The sequence below is a fragment of the Anabrus simplex genome, chromosome 2 (assembly GCF_040414725.1).
Source record: "Anabrus simplex isolate iqAnaSimp1 chromosome 2, ASM4041472v1, whole genome shotgun sequence".
Classification (NCBI taxonomy): Eukaryota; Metazoa; Arthropoda; class Insecta; order Orthoptera; family Tettigoniidae; genus Anabrus; species Anabrus simplex.
The window spans coordinates 1218202064-1218222130 of NC_090266.1; the positions used below are offsets into that span (position 1 = coordinate 1218202064).

The 20067-nt window shown below is 37.2% G+C and overlaps 1 protein-coding gene across 7 annotated transcripts in view; it reads left to right on the forward strand.

Annotated features, from left to right (window-relative positions):
- The window catches only part of DNAlig3 (DNA ligase 3), a 957513-nt gene that overhangs the window by 733291 nt on the left and 204155 nt on the right, over positions 1 to 20067 (forward strand). For all 7 annotated transcript variants that reach the window (XM_067142216.2, XM_067142215.2, XM_067142218.2 and 4 more), the window contains one exon: positions 15797 to 15952. In XM_067142216.2, coding sequence (XP_066998317.2) covers positions 15797 to 15952 — 156 coding nt within the window. The remainder of the gene's footprint in view (positions 1 to 15796; positions 15953 to 20067) is intronic.

Below are 20067 nucleotides of genomic sequence, written 5' to 3' on the forward strand. Positions count from 1 at the left end.
GTGCAGAAAGTTAAGTGTTGTTTCTAAACCCTTTATATTTCCATTTGTTCTTGGTTTTGAGGTAAGAACGGCTGTAGGGGCGGGTGCATTCCCTTTGCTTGGGAAATGCTGTACTTTCTCTGTATTGTGTTCCTGGAAAATGTAAGACTCACAGGTATAAATTTTTTCCTTACCCTTTCGTGGTCATCAGCAACTACTGGTCACTTTGATTAGTTATGAAAGCTATTTAGCAAATTTAACAATATGTTAGAAACGTTTATCATTTTTTATATTGTCACCTGTGAACTTTTATCAGTCTGACAATAAGGAATACTTGCACAAATTTAAAAAAAAACATTTGAAAATGATCTGAGCATTCCTAAAAATGCTATATATTGACCTAAAATCTTCTTGAAAGTTAAAATAATGACTGAACATGCCAAATCAGCAAAACAAATGCATAAGGTTGCAAAATAAAAACATGTTATTATCGTTTGTTGTATTGCAGAATGAATTTCTGTACAACTGAGCAACGTCCTAATGCAAAGGGAAAAAAAAAAATGACATTCCAAGAACATCTGCCCCCTTGTTATCATAGGTAAATTTCAGTACTTTGCTAGCATTATTCACCTCCTTTACCATGATATTAACTATCTTTACATACTATAAGTATTGGACTATCTTAACTTACTGCTAACTAAACACTTCTGCCGTCTATGAATCCTCACATATGCACTCCCCTTGTTCATTAATGATTCCTAGACCGGGCGAGTTGGCCGTGCGCGTAGAGGCGCGCGGCTGTGAGCTTGCATCCGGGAGATAGTAGGTTCGAATCCCACTATCGGCAGCCCTGAAAATGGTTTTCCGTGGTTTCCCATTTTCAGACCAGGCAAATGCTGGGGCTGTACCTTAATTAAGGCCACGGCCGCTTCTTTCCAACTCCTAGGCCTTTCCTATCCCATCGTCGCCATAAGACCTATCTGTGTCGGTGCGACGTAAAGCCCCTAGAAAAAAAAAAATGATTCCTAGAACCTGTTTCTGCCTTAAGGTATCTATGCATACCCTTCTATTTTTCACTAAAGATTCATGTGACTGTTAATATGCTTGGCATTATGTTATCCTTTGCTGACTTCTTTGCTAAATTCAATTTGTTGGTAAGTTTCTTCAAATTCTCCTTACTTCCTCAACCTTTCCGAATTATTATATTCTTTTGCCATTCTCCACCTACTTCTTAAGCCATCTGTTTACCATGTAAATATGTGCTCAGGACATTTACATTACTGTTTGAATTGTGTGTTGTTTGAAAGGACTATACATGAATGCTCTCAAATGTTAATGTATTTTGGGGATGGCTCAATTAAAACAAAAGCTTTACAACAATATTCATAATGAATTATAACAGTGCTATTTTGTACATTATTGTCCAAAAGAAGTATATGCATAGATCTTGTTGGTGTGGATATCGTGACGAGCTACCTCCTAGCTGCACACACTCGACACTGTCTCGTTTTTTGTTTCACTGGATTAGGGGGAACTGAGCCGACGTCAGACATACCTGTTTGTCTCAATGCATATGCTTTGCCAGAAATCTTCATCGATATGCTTATTAGAACTTTTTTTTTTGCTAGTGGCTTTACGTCGCACTGACACAGATAGTTCTTATGGCGACTATGGGATAGGAAAGGCCTAGGAGTTGGAAGGAAGTGGGCGTGGCCTTAATTAAGGAGGTACAGCCCCAGCATTTGCCTGGTGTGAAAATGGGAAACCACGGAAAACCATCTTCAGGGCTGCCGACAGTGGGATTCAAACCCACTATCTCCCAGATAGAACATTTTTCAAAAACCCAATATTTCTCATCAATTCCAGTGAATTGCATTTTTCATGGAATATCAGTCAACAGACAGGCAGTTTCCCTTGTCCATGCCTCTATTTTCTGCTTTTTATTTGGATTTCTCGAGACATCACTCCACATCACTAGAACAACTTCCGATCGCTTAGTGATAGCTTCGCACGGCCGGTTTTACTGATTGAATTATCGTGTGTATAGCTGCATTGGATCTTCACCCACCTCCCACCAAAAAATATAGAATTGTAAGCAGTTAGCTTAAATTACTTCATTCTATTACTTTCCTTGCAGTACTTCTACAGGTTAACCTTAAAATCTTTTTCTTGTGAAATCCTTACATCAAATATTACACCTTTACTATACCATAAATTCTCATTATTGATAAGACTACATTAAAATATATTGATGAGACATGTTTTGTCCTGCTTTCAAGACATCTTCAGTCACAGACGAAAATCATCAAAAATACGATAAGGTCACGAGAAAACCATTGGATGAAAAGTCTTGAGTCTCGATACTAACATGAACATAAATATGATGTGAATCAGAATGTCCAAATATTGCACGGGTTAATATATCGCCATGTCCGTGCATTGCACAGATTTAAAGAACATGAGTAGCTTTATAAAATGAATTAAACATGCAGATGACACAACATTGTAAAATATTGCACACGTTATTGATTGTATACATAGACTGTACAAGATTAATGCCACATTTAAATTAGCTTCATGCAATGAGTCATACAAAGGTGGACTGTTATTGAATTGCACAAGTTTATCATTTCTTTTGTACAATAATAGATCAAAGTATTACTAATAGGGAAGAGGGATTGGGACAATAAAATAAAATAGATTCACAGAATATATTTTCTTTTGAAAATGAGAATAAGAAGGTGTTACTTTTTCTTGAGATTACAGTCATTTATGACTCAAATAAACAAACTTAGACATAAAATACTATATACAGTATATATTTTTTAAAAATTTCAAAAATATGCAATAGATTGCCTTTGTTGGAGAATTCAAAGGTCTTGCTTTACATCTGTAAATGTATGATTAGTATCCACATATGAGCACCCATTGCCGAGAATCTGCTGTATTTTGATGCATTAACATGTTCCTTATATCTGATGGAAAATTACACCCTGTCTGTCCTACATAATTTGCGGGACATTGCTGGCACTTCAATTTGTAAATTCTGCATCTCTGAAATTTATTATTGGCCTTGTTGATAGTGTGTGATGATGAGCATTATTGTTTGTTGTCTTGAAATAAACTCTCATATTAAGTTTCTTTAAATATTCATGATTTCATAGATTTTGCTATGACTGTAGGTTAAAAGGGCATAACTGTCTTCTTTCTTTTTAGTATCCTTAGTTAACGTCGAAAACTATTTCTTCTCGACTTTTGTCTACAAACTGCCTGTTGAACCCCTTTCTTTTTGCTATTAAATAAATAGTACCCAGTTTGTTCTTTTGATCTAAGTCTGACATAGGTATACTGTAAGCCCTCTCATGTGCTTCTGGGTGCATGGAATCTTTCCTGTAAGCCTTATTATTTTCACTTTCAAAAGAAAATGTATTCTGTGAATCCATTTTATTTAATTGTTCCAATACCTCCTCCCCATTAGTAATGAAATGAAAACCCACAGCCTGTTCCTAGTCATTCAACCGGGTCAGGAATGGAATGAATGGAGCCCCATCTAGCGGCAAGGATAGGAATTGTGCCGGCTGCCGAAGCCTGTCGCACTCCTCTCCCCATTAGTAATACTGTGATCAGTTATTGTAAACATGTCATCCACGTATCTCAACCAAAATATTATCCCTTTGATGTTACTGACTTTCAACCATCATCAGTAAATACTGATCTGCATTTAGGGCAGTCACCCAGGTGGCAGATTCCCTATCTGTTGTTTTCCTACTCTTTTCTTAAATGATTTCAGTGACATTGGAAATTTACTGAACATCTCCCTTGGTAAGTTATTTCCAATCCCTAACTCCCCTTCCTATAAATGAATATTTGCCCCAATTTGTCCTCTGGAATTGCAACATTACCTTCATATTGTGATCTTTCCTACTTTTAAAGACGCCACTCAAAATTATTAGTCTACTAATGTCATTCCACGCCATTTCTCCGCTGACAGCTCGGAACATACCACTTAGTCAAGCAGCTCGTCGTCTTTCTCCCAGTTCTTCCCAGCCCAACATTTTTGCAACATTTTTGTAACGCTACACTCTTGTCGGAAATCACCCAGAACAAATCAAGCTGCTTTTCTTTGGATTCTTTCCAGTTCTTGAATCAAGTAATCCTGGTGAGGGTCCCATACACTGGAACCATACTCTAGTTGGGGTCTTACCAGAGACTTATATGCACTCTCCTTTACATCCTTACTACAACCCCTAAACATCCTCATAACCATGTGCAGAGATCGGTATCCTTTATTTACTATCCCATTTATGTGATTACCCCAATGAAGATCTTTCCTTATATTAACACCCAGATACTTACAATGATCCCCAAAAGGAACTTTCACCCCATCAACGCAGTAATTAAAACTGAGAGGACTTTTCCTATTTTTGAAACTCACAACCTGACTTTTAACCTCATTTATCATCATACCATTGCCTACTGTCCATCTCACAACATTATCAAGGTCATTTTGCAGTTGCTCACAATCTTGTAACTTATTTATTACTCTATACAGAATAACATCATCCGCAAAAAGCCTTACCTCTGATTCCACTCCTTTACTCATATCATTTATATATATAAGAAAACATAAAGGTCCAATAATACTGCCCTGAGGAATTCCCCTCTTAATTATTACAGGGTCAGATAAAGCTTCCCCTACTCTAATTCTCTGAGATCTATTTTCTAGAAATATAGCAACCCATTCAGTCACTCTTTTGTCTAGTCCAATTGCACTCATTTTTGCCAGTAGTCTCCCATGACCCACCCTATCAAATGCTTTAGACAGGTCAATCGCGATACAGTCCATTTGACCTCCTGAATCCAAGATATCTGCTATATCTTGCTGGAATCCTTCAAGTTGAGCTTCAGTGGAATAACCTTTCCTAAAACCGAACTGCATTCTATCGAACCAGTTATTAATTTTGCAAACATGTCTATTGTTATCAGAAAGAATGCCTTCCCAAAGCTTACATGCAATGCATGTCAAACTGACTGGCCTGTAATTTACAGCTTTATGTCTAATCACCCTTTCCTTTATACACAGGGGCTACTATAGCAACTCTCCATTCATTTGGTATAGCTCCTTCAAACAAACAATAATTTTAGAGAAAATCCATGTAAATTTCACCATGATCCCCGAAGCTGCACCCACGGGATGACCATCCTGTTTATAAATATGACCATTAAAGGTGATATAATTATTAGCGGTAATAAACTTTACAATATTAATCAAATCTTCTACCTCTTGCCTACTTAATTTTCTATATATATGTAGATTGTTCTTTACTAGTCTTATCGTTTTTGATTCCGGAATATTAGGGAACATATGTTTGATGTCAAATGAATACATCTTCTGGTCTGATTGCAAGTTTAAATCTTTGGTCAGATCACAAACTTCTTCGGAATTCTTAGTTACTGTCTTCTTATTTACTGTCAAATCTATTATATATATATATATATATATTATTTTGTGTATAAATCTAGAAGTTTTGTATGTAGGGTTATTTTTTAAGTTTATAATAAGTCTTATAGGTATATCCTCTTTATGCACCTTCAGTAGTGCCCTAGCCGTGGGGATATCACGGTTCATATTAATTAGTTTTTGAGAATCCCTTTCATTAACCCATTTGCGTCATATGATGAGCTCTGGTCGTGCACATGATTCGAATGACGAGCTCAGCTCGCAATGACGCAGTGCTTCGCTTATCTTCGTATATTAGATTCCCTTCACAATATAATTTCTAAGAATACACACTGTAGGAAACTAGAGGTATGTATTGTTGGGTCTGTATTTCTGTGTGACACTGCAATTGTTGAATAACAGTATTCAGTATTCATTATTGCAGTAGAACTGGTTCGCGGTAATGTCGACGAAAGTTTAATTAGAAGGCGAGTATGGCAATAATGATGTTTGGAAAATAAATCCGAGTTAGAGGATAGTGATGGAACCGGTGAACGTTACTGAAGTGAGCAGAATATTGAAGAGCGGTGCCAGGTTATTCCAAACGCCCACAGCTGGTGCCACAAAAGAACTGTAGTGATTGGAAACTAGGGGAAAAAAGATGATAATCCTGATATATATCCATCTCATGGATAGAGGGGTTTTAGAAATACTTACAAAAATTTTATATTCCGTCCACCATCTGAAATTGCAATGTTTTTAGAGTACATGGATCCACTCTTAGTTTTTATTTTATGCAATTTTTGTGTGACACGTACGCTCAAACTATGGGCGTGCAAATTAAATCTGATTTCACAGTAAAAAATGTGGCCATTTATTGTGACTTGAATGGGTTAAGGATGAAAGAAGACCATTTAAGGAGTTGCTTTAAATTTTTCTGGATAATATTGGTTGGTTTTTTTTTTTTTTGTTTTTTTAAAATATAATTTTGGATGAATTCTTGGTGAAGAAGGCTTCAGGATTTTGTATGTGTGATTTTTTTTACTCATAATGTAGATTTTACATAAAATAAATACAAACATTTTTAATCCACCTTCTCAATACTTGACAATCATACAATGTTTACAAAAACATTACAATGTGCTATTACAAGGTACTAGTTTTGGTCCTATAAGGACCATCATCAGCCTAGCCAAGATACATAAGTGTATACCATAGTCTTGAAACAGAGTTATGCGGTGAGATGAGAGATGAAGGAATGGACTGGGGATGTGGTGGAATGATACATACATACATACATACATACATACATACATACATACATACATACATACATACATACATACATACATACATACATACATACATACATACATACATACATACATACATACATACATACATACATACATACATACATACATACATACATACATACATACATACATACATACATACATACATACATACATACATACATACATACATACATACATACATACATACACACACACACACACACACACATATCCCACGTCGTTCCATCTTAAGCGATGGGTCGGTAAACTAGGCTTCTCCACCAGTTGCGGTCCCTGAACTTCTCTCCTTCTTCAATGCTTTCCAAAGTATGTCCTCTCTGTTGAATGTCAATCTTCACCATGTCCTTGTACCTGAGTCTTGGTCGCCCTCTTGGTCTTTTGTCTTCAAGTTTTAGATCGTACATTTTTTTTTGGTAATCTGTTATCACCCATGCGTCACATATGTCCATACCATCTCAGTCGCTGCACTGTTATTTTGTCCTGCAGTCTTACAACTTGAGCCTGCTTGCGGATTACCTCATTACGGACTCTGTCTCTCCGTGTTTTGCCGATCATGCTACGGACAAATTTCATTTCTGCTGCCTGGATTCTACTAACATCTTTGTTTCTCATGGTCCATGTTTCGCAACCATAGGTCAGGATTGGTACGTAATAATTTTCTTATATGACTCTCTTATATTTTGTTGGTATTTTCTTGTTCCATATTATGTCTTTAACTATTTTGTAAAACTTGCTACCTGCCTGAATTCTGTGTGAAATTTCCTTATCTATAGAACCAGTATCAGAGATAACACTTCCAAGATATTTGAATTGATGGTTCATCTGTAGCTGTTTCCCCTCCATTTCAGTGTGTCCCATTGGTTGCCCGTATCTCTTCATGACTATAACCTCACTTTTCTCTTGGCTGAAGATGAGTCCATATTCTTTAGCAGATTCTGCCCAGGAGTTTATTTGTCCTTGAAGTTCTTCTTTAGAGTCTCCCCACAAGCATATATCATCCGCGAACAATATAACTTTCATTTTCTTTCCTCCAATGGTTTGGTGAACTTTTCTCTGAATCTCGTTCATCACAGTGATGAAAAGAAGAGGAGACAGAACACCACCCTGTCTTAACCCAGATTTTATATCAAAGGTTTCAGTCATTCCTACAGGTGTTTTGACTTTACTTCGGGTATCTTCATACAAATTCTTGATCCGGTGTATCATGTCATCCTGTATTCCAATTTTCTTCAGTGCTTCCCACACCTTCTCTCTATTCACTGCATCAAATGCTTTCTTGATATCCAGAAAGGCTAACCACAAATCTCGGTTGTGTTCATAGTATTTTTCCATTAACTGACGGACTGTAAAGATTAAATCAGTTGTTGATCTCCCCTTCCTGAAACCATACTGTTCTTCGAAGAGGTTCTCTTCAATAAGGGGTCTGATTTTACGCTCTATAATTCTTTCATAAAGTTTACCAACTTGAGATGTTAAAGTGATGCCTCTATAGTTGGAACATTTCTTTCTGTCTCCTTTCTTGAAGATTGGAATTATGATGACTGTTTTCCAATCGACTGATATGTCCCCTTCTTTCCAGATCTTACGAAAGAGTCTGTAGATCCAATGTTTTCCAGAAATGCCCATTGCCTTGATCATTTCTCCATTAATTTCATCAGTTCCTGTTGATTTTCCAGTTTTGATGTATTTCCAGGCATATTCTACATCATTCCATGTTAATTCTAACCTGTTGTCAGAGGCAGACTTGCAGGAGGCTGTACTGGTACTGTCTTTTTGTGTCATACATATAAAATGGTGAAAATATGAACTGTTGTAGATGTAGCAAAGTTATGTTAAACAGTGACAAATAAAATCTTTTGGTATATATGTCGTAAAATTACAATATTGAACTATAATTATCTCGAAATTGAATAAAATAATCTTGAGTTAATGAATAGTCCAAGGTTGCACATTTAAAAATTGGTTTATGTCAGATTTTAAACAATGTCCAATCTTTCTATCAAGTTCTAGAAGATATAAAGTTCAATATTGGCGCAGAGGGAATTATTTTGTCCAATAAATCCACAACAGAGGTTAAATGTTGACAAAACTGTTGGACATATCTTGTGGTAGATTGAAATCTTGTTGTGTTACAAAGGAGCAATCCCAATTCAATAGGAACCAAATGAACCTAGAGAAAAGAAAGTTTGAGTTAACGCAAGAAAGAATTGAAGTGAGGGGACGAGACTGGTGAAGAAAAGAGAACAAACATTGTGCCCGTTCACACCTCCGCGACAGTTTTCAAAATGGCGCCGAGTGAAGGTATGGCCCATTTGATCTATAGGAAGCAAAGAATAGACACCAATTGCGGTGACATAGAAGGCCATACACGTCATGGAACGGTCGAGTATTGAGAGTGAAACGGACAGTGGACTGTCTACTGTATTGTTTTACGAAAAAGTAGAAAAACTAGGGATTGTTAAGAAAACTCCATCTTAATTTTTCTCAACGGAGAGTGAAGACGGAACTACCGACCGCGGTATAATTTTTAAGGAAGAAGAAAGGATCAGAAGCTATACTAAAGGAAAAAAGTGTCGGAAACGAGAAGAAAACAAGACAATTCACCGAAAAATAAGCAAAGTTGATTAGAGATATTAAAAAAAGGTATCAGCTAAGTACCACGAGATACGCGTGGGTGGATACAGAGTGCAGTTGATCTATAATCTGCAAAGGGAGACCAAGCCACCATCTAAAAAAAAAAAAAAAAAAAGGGATCTCATACAAGAAGAGATACATTTCGATTTATTGAATCAGAATAAAAATAAGTTTCCCAAGATCTACAAGAAGCGGCCGACGGAAATAGATTCACTGAAATCAACACCAACAAGATCGAAGATATACGTCGGAGAGCCACAAAGGAAATAATAAATTTAAGGATTACAAACTTCAAAGGGAATTATATGATGGCTGTTCACTGCACTACAATCCTTATTTTAGTTGCTGACAAGAATACCATGAGGGTGATGTGCTAAATATACATGATGGACCAAGCTGGAGACCAGTACATCTTGCTATACGACCGAGCCATGATGAGGAAGGCGACGGGAAACCATTCGACCAACCCATGATGAGGAAGGCAACGGGAAACTAGACAGCAATCCCGTGATGAGGAAGCAGATGATGTACCAGATGACCAACCCGTGACCTGACCGCAGACCCAACTACATCCATTTGGGAGCAGAACAGCTGGACCAGGACCAACCATGAGCGAGCTAAGTCATTTACAATACTTAATCGCATAATTTTTGGTTTGCCTACACATGTGCCTTAGGCATGTGCCGATGGGTTAAATATAAACCGATATATAAGAAATGCGAGGGAATGTTACCAATGAAGTGTGAGATACTTAAGTCCGTAGTTACATGATCTAGCAATATAGCATAAGATTCTAATGTGTTGGATATATACGTCATCGTATATCGGTCAAAATACACGTATGTAGCGTGAGGTTTGAAAAAGAATTTTGGAAACAGCTGATTGTAATGACATACTGGCAGATTACAGATATTTCGTATTGGTAATGCTACAAGTCGACGTCACGATTGGTTGCGCGCGGTGTAAAATAAACATATGGAATCACACATTATTTTGCTTTGCAATAAGGGCATTGAACTCAATCATAGGTTATGAGATATAGCAACTTTTAAATGTTCGTTTAAGAAACATAGTGGGGCCGATGACCTTCGATGTTAGGCCCCTTAAAACAACAAGCATCATCAGCTAAGAAACATAGTGTGGTAGCTTTGACATGGACATGTATATAGGAACGCGACGAGTTAATATTGAGTTTACGATGTTAAGATATTATATGAATGTTGAAGTAAGGTTACAATTGTGCTAACTCGAGGAAAAATATGAGTTATATAGTGATATGAGGAGTTTTATACGCACTACGTAGGGGCCATTGAGTGCCTGCAGTTTAAGATATGCCACGCTACATTCGTTAGATTCGTATACGTGAGATTGCCCACACCGCAGGATTGACCTAAGCCAAGGTATGAATAGAATTTACTATTGTAGAATGTGCTTGTGACGGGATCATATGTCAACTTTAGATGTGCTGTAATGAATATCGGAATACTACGATACGTTTTATAGCTGTGTTTTGACCAAATGCATTCACGACACCTATAAATATATTATGTTTCTGAATACAACGACATAGCATTTGCATTGTAACTGCGCGCATGAATAAAATAGCTTGCATTGAAGCAGAATGTTATGGAATATAACGAAGGAGCCAAATTTAACAGGCACTAGGAACAAATGCCTTAGTCCGTAAGTGGTTATCCATGCACAACGTGGAAGAAGTAATAAAGCATGAGTTCGGATTTATTCATATGGATTTATGCATTCAAATTTACGCATCCAGATTTACTTATTCGAGTTTACTTATATGGATTTACTTATTAGTGACTCGTCATTTACTGAGTATCAGCTACAATTTACTATTTGATATTCTCAACGCTCAATTCTAATATGATTGGCGATTAAATATAACTGTGATATACAGTTCAGTCCTGCAATTTAAAGTTATGATTTGGTTTAATTTCAAGTTTGAGCTTATAAGTGGACTTTATATACACTTCAGCTTAACCGTGTGTTTAATTCAGACTTGTTTAAGTAGTCTTAAAGCAAATGAGCTCTCGTAACAACTTGATTATGTTGGTGTTGTATCTATGACTTAACTTCAGTACGGACCTTAGATGTCCAGTGATCGATTGTAAATATGTACATACTCAATTTTGATTTCATGATGGAACTGATCTACGTAGTTTAATACTAGATATTATTTCTCTTTCTACGAGCCAGCGCTGACTCACAATCCACACTTGCAAATACGCAATGCCAAGTAATGCCTTGGATGAAATTCCAATTTAATAGTCCAATATTTAGTCAATAAATATCTTGTCTATTTTTCTACAATTTTATGTGTCATGAATTCTTTCATTATAGCCTAGTTGGTAAGTTAGTTGCTTAGCTAAGTGAATTGTTGATTAATTAAGTATTCCATTTAGTCTTGACCAGTTTTCACATAGTTAAATACTCTGATTTAAAAATTGGTTGACGGTTATTACTATTATGTCAGGAGTTTCTATAGGCGTCACCCGTGAGTTGTTAATCTCTTCATACTCACGTAAAGTGTATCTTGAAGTAAGATTACATGTCTTACTTGGCATCTGAACACCCTGAGGTATCCGCTGAGCGACCCTATTTCATCTGATTAGGCAGCCCAACTACGAGTTTGAAATGGAGGTATCGGGTAAAGAATGATAACGTTCGAATTGACGCACGAACCGTTTCAACATTGAGGGCTCACCTTGCATAATGTGAAACAAGCTAGAGTTTCAAAAAGTGCCTTTTGCGCAAGAAAGAGCAACAGGAATAATTAGCATTTCAATCATCTGGACCTTGTGTCTCACATGGCTTTCTTATCGCTTTCATCTTCTTCAAGGGCTATACATGTATCCAAATTTTCCCGTTTATCGATGTGCCAGAGGAAGAATTCTGTCCCACACTTGAATTCTTCTAAAGTAGTGGTTAATCTATCCACCACTAAATTGGATACTCCTTCTATGTCTGTGCTTGAGAAGGGATTCAATTTTGCGATTTCACCTCTTAAGCTTCCGACGGAGGAGGTCATCTGTGGTGTTGAGGCTTCTCTAAAGCCCTTACCGGATCATATTGCTGAGGAGATTCATCTTGAAACCGCCACCATTATCAGACATTTCAAACCCCCTCGTCCTAACCTTACTTCCATAGAGAGGTATGCTCTTAAACAACTAAAATTGAACAAGGACTTGGTGGTGTTGAAGGCTGATAAAGGCAATGCTACTGTGGTTATGAACACCGTCGACTACAATAACAAGATTGAGGAACTTCTCAGTGATCCTACCTATAAGGTGCTAAAAAATGATCCTACTAATGCCATTGATAGGAAAACAGCATCTCTTCTTAAAGCTAGCTTGATTCTGAATGTCGTTTCTCGTGGTTTGTGACAGCAGGCTTCTGCAGTTCCCCGACTTTATGGCCTTCCTAAGATCCATAAAGGAGGAGTTCCCCTTAGACCTATTGTCAACAGTATAGGTTCCCCTACATACAACCTGGCCAGAAACCTTGGAGAACTTCTCAAGCCGTACATACGTAATGGGGCATCCATCAGGAATTCATCTCATTTTATTGGCATTTTATCCAATCTGCATGTTTCTCCTGGTGATATTCTGGTCAGTTTTTATATTGTGTCTCTGTTCACTAGGGTTCCAATCATGGACACCTTGTCTCTGTTGGATAAAATCTTTCCTGGTGACATTGTTAATCTGTTTCACCTTGTCCTCACCACCACATATTTCAGTTTTCATGGTACAATATACGAACAAATGGATGGTGTTGACATGGGATCGCCATTGGCACCAGTCATCGCTAATTTCTATATGCAAGACTTTGAAGAGCGTTGTCTTCAAACTTGCACGCTCAAGCCGTCCATCTGGTTGAGATATGTTGATGACACATTTGTTATCTGGCCCCATGGTGAACACGAATTATCCATATTTTTGGATCACTTGAACAGCATACATCCAAACATTAAATTTACCATGGAGACTGAACGTGGAGGATGTTTTGCCGTTCTTGGATGTTTTGGTTTCTAAGAAATCAGATGGAACATTAGGTCATTCGGTTTACCGTAAACCTACCCATATTAATAGATACCTTCATGGGTCCTCTCATCACCATCCTTGCGAAAAGCGTGCTATGCTTAACACTCTTTATCAGCGGAGCAAGGGAGGTTTGTGAGGAGGATAAATTAAACGGTGAACTTGAGTTCCTAACCAGAACATTTCTGAGCAATGGCTATTCAAGGAAACAGATCGACGAAGTGCTACATCCTAAGCCAAAAGACAGATTGTCACGTGATTCTCGTCCTTTTGAGTCTGGCCTTCTTGCCATACGTACAATCTGTCACGGATAGGATTGGCAATATTCTCAGAAAGCACAATATCAAGACCATTTTTAAGCCTAATATCATCATAGGCAATTGTTTGCGATCTGTCAAAGATCCTGTTGGTTTAAACTGCGTTGAAATATATATGATTCCTTGCTCCTGTGGATCGGTTTATGTTGGCCAAACATGTAGCAACAAGGGTTAAAGAACATCGCAGGCACTTACGTCTTTGCCAGCCAGAGAAGTCTGCTGTGGCAGAACATGCCATACATAATGACCATCAAATAATTTTTAATGCAACTTCTGTCATTTGTAAAGAGAAACATTTTATTCCCAGAATTGTTCGTGAGGCGATAGAAATTGCTAAACGCCCGAATAATTTCAACAAAGGTGACGGCTATATACTGAGTAGATCATGGCTACCCTCCATAGTTAACTCGTCAACATCTTTCTCAGTGACTCTGGAGGCCCTGGAATGAACTATATTTCTTACAGGGCCTCTCTATCTTGAGTCTGGTTACTATGGAGTGACCGTAGCCATTTTGCTTTGTTGTTGCTCTGAAGACTATCCTGGTTGCAGGATTGAAACACGTCAGCTGGTATTTATTTATTATTACACGACCTAATATCCCCAAATAATTATCATAATGTCATTTAGTGGCCGTGAAAGTCTACGTAGTAAGGAATAATTAGGTTTAAAATTTAGTATTTTGGTACCAATTTTCACTGCTTCTTTAATAACTTGGCGTGGACATTTTTGAGAGAGATAGCTCTCTTAGAATCACCACAGTGACAACTATCTGTCAGTTACCATACATACGCATTTCTGGCCCATTGCACGAACACATTAAGATGCACAGCGTCGTTCAGCTAAAGTTAGTTATACACTTATTTCCTTTTTCTGGGGATGTCTAGGGGCCCGCCTGGGATGGTGGTAGTGGACAAGATCTGAGCTATGTTGTCAGAGCCTTTTTACAGGCTTGCCGTAGGGCATATGTTCATATGGACTTCTTGTGTTGTTTTGGGGGTGTAGTATCTACCCCTGAGAACACCTTGTATGAGCATTAAGCCATGATGATTGCAGTATTTTTTAATTATTTAGCATATGGTTTTCAGCACCAGGAGTGTCTGAGGACATATTCGGCTCACCTGGTGACGCTTGTATCGGCGCATTAGCAAGGTGTTTGCTCGAGGCCAAATGCCCTCATTGCAGAGAGATTTGGAATTGAAACCAGGCTTTGCCAGCCAACACTGTGACGGTGTCGGACCACAGGCGGGCTGGTACAACCCAACCACATAGAGGATGAACGTTAGGCTGTGGAAGAAAGTTACATTCACAAAGGTATAGAATTCGTTTTTAAAATTACCTAAGTAATAAAAGTAAAACAGTAATCCAAATAAACTACATAATTCCTCTATGCCCTCTACATTTTAAGTAACTTCAAAGGGGAAAATTTAGTATTTTGGAAGTTGTAAGTCAAACTCACATTCCCGTCTCCTCTTTCTAGTGAAGCCGAGCCATGACTCCGCGTGCTTCTGCCGGACCTCAGATACCAAGAAGTAGCAGTCAGTCCTCATCGGCCGATACAAGTGTCATTCAGACTTTCAAGGCTGTTATGTTTTTTATACTTTATTGTCACTTTCTGTATTTTCTTTCAGTGAGGAGCTTGTTTCTGCTCCCCAGGAGAAAGGAGGATGTAAAAGATGCCCAGCTCATTGGGGTTAATGAGGAAAGATCTTATCTATTTTGATTTGCTCTCGTTTGTTCTTTTACTGAGCAAGTTGGCCGTGCAGTTTGAGCTTGCATTCTGGAGATAATAGGTTCAAACCCCACTGTTGGTAGCCATGATTTTCTATGGTTTCTAAATTTCACCTTAATTAAGGCCATAGCCACTTCCTTCCCAGTCCTACCGCTTTCCTGTCCCATCATTGCCATTGCATGTACTGTAGTCTGTTCCTTTCTCCTCATCTCTTCTCTCACTGACCTGTACTTGTGGAGGAGGAGTGTTTTACTAATGTTACGTATATTCACATACATTTTCCACATTGATACTGAAAGCTGTAAATTTTCTCTTACAGGCTGAAGCTTGCAAGTCTGTAGATTATGCCATGAAAAAATGTCCTAATGGCATGTACTCGGAAATTAAGTACGATGGAGAAAGAGTGCAGGTCCATAAGCAAGGCAGTGAATTCAAATATTTCTCACGAAGTCTGAAGACTGTCATGCCTCACAAGGTGCAACATAATTAAGTAGAATTTTATTTGATTTGTGTTGAATAATCTCAGATATCCTATAGTTGTCTATTACAGTGCATTTTCTTGTGCTTCATTGATGTACATTATCTACCAAAAAATTCAAACCAATGAAATATTTATTCTTATCATTAATTTGTATTTCATCTATAATCATCATCCCTTATGCAGTTGCAGTCAGTTGAGCACAAACTTGGTTCTTCTCCATTTTACTCTGTCTTTCCACCACTCATCGCTATACCCCACAAGGGTCCTGCCAGTGATGTCCCATTGGGAGCTGGAGTGGCAGGCCACACCTCTTTCAGGTAAACTGAGAACGAATAAAGGAACTACGAAGGTATGGAAGACTTCCCTTTGGGTTTCTCAGAGACAAGCAGGGGATTATGTCGTCTTCGGATCGGCCACGGTATAGTGATGCACTCCCGCTAACTGAAGGGAGAAGCATAGACCTGGCCGATATGCGCCGTACTCTAAAACTTCCGAGTACCATCTCATCTCTTTGATTCTAAGAGATGATGAGCAGTCAGCAGACATCGTCAGTGACCTGTTTTATTGTGTATAAATGTGAATTTTATTTTGTTTTTAATTTTAATTTTATTGTTAACTGTTTTAGTTAGTCTTTGTATATTTTACTGTATTTTTTTAACTTTAAATTTGAACGATATATGTTATTTTACTTCAGAGGCAATTCATTATTCTTCTTGAATCTATCTTTTATAAGAAAACAAGACATTGTGAATTAGATCCACTGATTATATTAACACATTGGAGACCATGTCATATGGGCAGGCAGACCGCCATATTTTGAAGGTTTTTAAAAAAATGTAGAAAATAGTAGGTAGGTTGCAATTGTAACATGTACATATCATTAAAAAATGAAGTGTCTATTCTACAGATTAAAGGGTTGCATTAAGATCTATTGAATACCTTTCACATTACACATTTTCCAACAGTAATGCGCCTTCTGCAACAACAACAAAAGTCTGGCAACAAAGTCTTACAAATAAGGAGCTTGAGTGCGGAATACTTTGAAGCATTCAGGGACACAGAAAGCTACAGAACACATTGGTTACCACCAGTATATCTCTTTCCTTGTTACTTTCCCATTTTCCGCTTTTCCTTTATCTGCACGGGCTTTGCAAGTGCATCCAAATCACCAAAAGTACCCGGCGAATGTGAATCAGTCCCTGCCTTTGAATTATTATCGCTTGCATCACTTCGTTCTAAATGAAAATCCAGTCATATGAAGAGCATGAAACATTTGCTAAATAAACTACAAAGTTAAAATTTACACCTGGGTGGAATATGATAGACTAGGTTATGAATACCTTCATCACTAACATGAAGTTTGAAGTCAGGGTCTAAATCTGAATCTTCTTCTGAACCACTGTCATCAAAAATCTCTTCTAAAATCTCTATAATTCCACCTTCATTCAATAATCCAATCATTATAGCAGAAACAAAACGCAGTCTAAAGAAGCAAGGCTGGAAGCGTGGAGTGTTGAAGCGAACTCCAGCAAAAATAAGCTGCTATATGTTCGAGAAAACAACGACAGAGGACACGAACGCACGGAATAGCTGTTATAAAAGTACTTTAAACTCTTATATATACTTTCCGAGCGATTCTCGTCCTGACTTTGTTGACAATATAACAAATACGTGGGCCCTAGTTAATCTCGGGCGCGGTCAGTCTGAGCTGTTACCCCTACCCCGATACACACTCGGGCTCGGTCTCCAATGTGTTAAATTCATAATCATTTATTCATCATCATTTGTTTTGAATTCTAGTCAGTGGATACATTTTAAAATGTTAATTATTATTACATTTCGGTTCATCTTGTACCATTCAGTGGTCTAGATGTTAGGCCCCTTTAAACAAGCATCATTGTCATCATCATCAACTGAACCAGGTGCATCTTTTGTAATCTGGACCTCTCTTATCTTCATTTGTAATTCTATTGTTAGTTTTGGTATTCTCTATTCAACTGTTCAGTATGTCCAAACCATTCCAGTTTACTTTTAACATTTTACCATTCAATTTTTCTACCTTTAATTCTTTATACATGACTGTTTGATATTGATATAAAATCTTAACAGAAAATTCATATTTGCTGCTTATGTTCAGTTTTCATTTGGGTAGGCCTCAGATGCATATATCTTTTGACTTCATTGAGCTATCTTTGTTCCAGGCTAGATTCCATATTCTGTGTCAGAAAACATTTGCAAGTTTTAGCTGATTTCCATATCCATTTGTGAGTTCTCCATTAATTCTGTACCTAAATAATTGAAGTTCTCCATGACTTGAGTATCTTTGTCACTTATTTTTATTGCTCCTTTTCTCTCTCTCTCTTCTTGGCATCAGCATGATATTGAATTTCCCCACACTGATTTTAATTTTCCATTACTCATAGCTCGTGGGCTTCATGAAGTATAATACCATCAGCAAATAATATTCTGTATAATTTTTTACCATCATATTTGGTTTTTGCTACCCTCAGTACATTATCTATCACAATTATAAATTATTAAAGTGGCATTAGACTTCTCTGTCTCAGTCCTGTTTTTAACATTTTCAGCCATCTTGTTCTGCCTGCTACAAATGCAGCATATAAAAAGGAATGCTTTTACCATTTTTAAGTATTTCTTTTCCAGTGCCGTTCTGTGACAGACTTTTCTAAACTTTTTCTCTAGGAACATTTATGAAATCAATAAATGTCCTTGCCGTATCATTTGCGTACTCCTCTACAGTGCTTTCCAATTTTTTTTAAATTGGAGTGTCTCACTGAGGTCACCCCTTTCCATCCAAAGTTTGTCTCATATTGTTTTTTATTAAAGTTGCATTTCCACCTTTTCTCTTTTTTTTCAAAACTTTCATAATTTCAGGTTGTAGAAATATTTAAATTTTTTAAATTGTGAGTGAAATCAATCGTAAGCATCGTTTCAAAATATCAGTTTGAACCCTTAATCACTGTTGTGGCAAGTGTGTTTATGAAGCCTCTGTAAAGTCTAAACCATATGATACACGTTGTGTGGAAAGGGGGCATAAAGTCGGATTTTTCATTTTTGAGTTTTTGTAGTTCTAAAGTTGGTGCATTTTAAAAAAGATTTCATCCTTCTAGTGCAATATTTTAGAAGATATTAATAACTCTTGCTATTGAGAAATGTGTATTTTGAGAAGAATGCAATTACAGCTTGCACCAATTTATTTATTTATTTATTTATTTATTTATTTATTTATTTATTTATTTATTTATTTATTTACTTATTTATTTACTTATTTATTTATTTATTTATTTATTTATTTATTTATTTATTTATTTATTTATTTACATCGCACCAACACAGATAGGTTTTGTGGCGATGATGGGAAAGGAAAGGCCTAGGAATGGGAAGGAAGTGCCCGTGGCATTAATTAAGGTACAGCCCTAGGATTTGCCTGGTGTGAAAATGGGAAACCCTGAAAAACCATCTTCAGGGTTGCCGACGGTGGGGCTTGAACCAAGGCCGCACTAGATAGACAGGCCAAGGGGCTCGGACTGTGATGTCACGAGAGTGGCTGGCGTTCAGCATGGCAGTGTCTCCATGATATTGTTCATTTATTGAACCTTAACGATATAATTGAACACGCCTTCAATTGTGGTCTTATTTAGGCTCGTGCACTACACAAGTTTTATGCAGGGGGAAACTGGCGGGACAATTTATGTACGATTCTTTACGTAAAATTAAGCTGACATCTGTCATTTGTAATGGAACACGGTTTCATTTAAAAGATTAAAACCCATAATACTTATAAGAATAGTTTTAATGTTACTAGGCAAATACAGGATAGCAATTCACAACAATAGTCTGGAACCTTTCTTAGAAATTAGGCTTCAGCTTAAAACTTATCTAACAATTCTTAAGGTTTCAGTTTATCAATTTTTCTTTTCTTTGCCGATTTATTGGTATCTTTACTTGAGGATTTCTTCTTCATAGCCACGAGTTTGTCTGCGATAACTTTTCTATAGTTATTCAATAATATATTACAAAGGATGTATATACATTTGTCAACGAAATCTTTTAAACTACTTCTACAACCACTGCATGTTTCAAACATG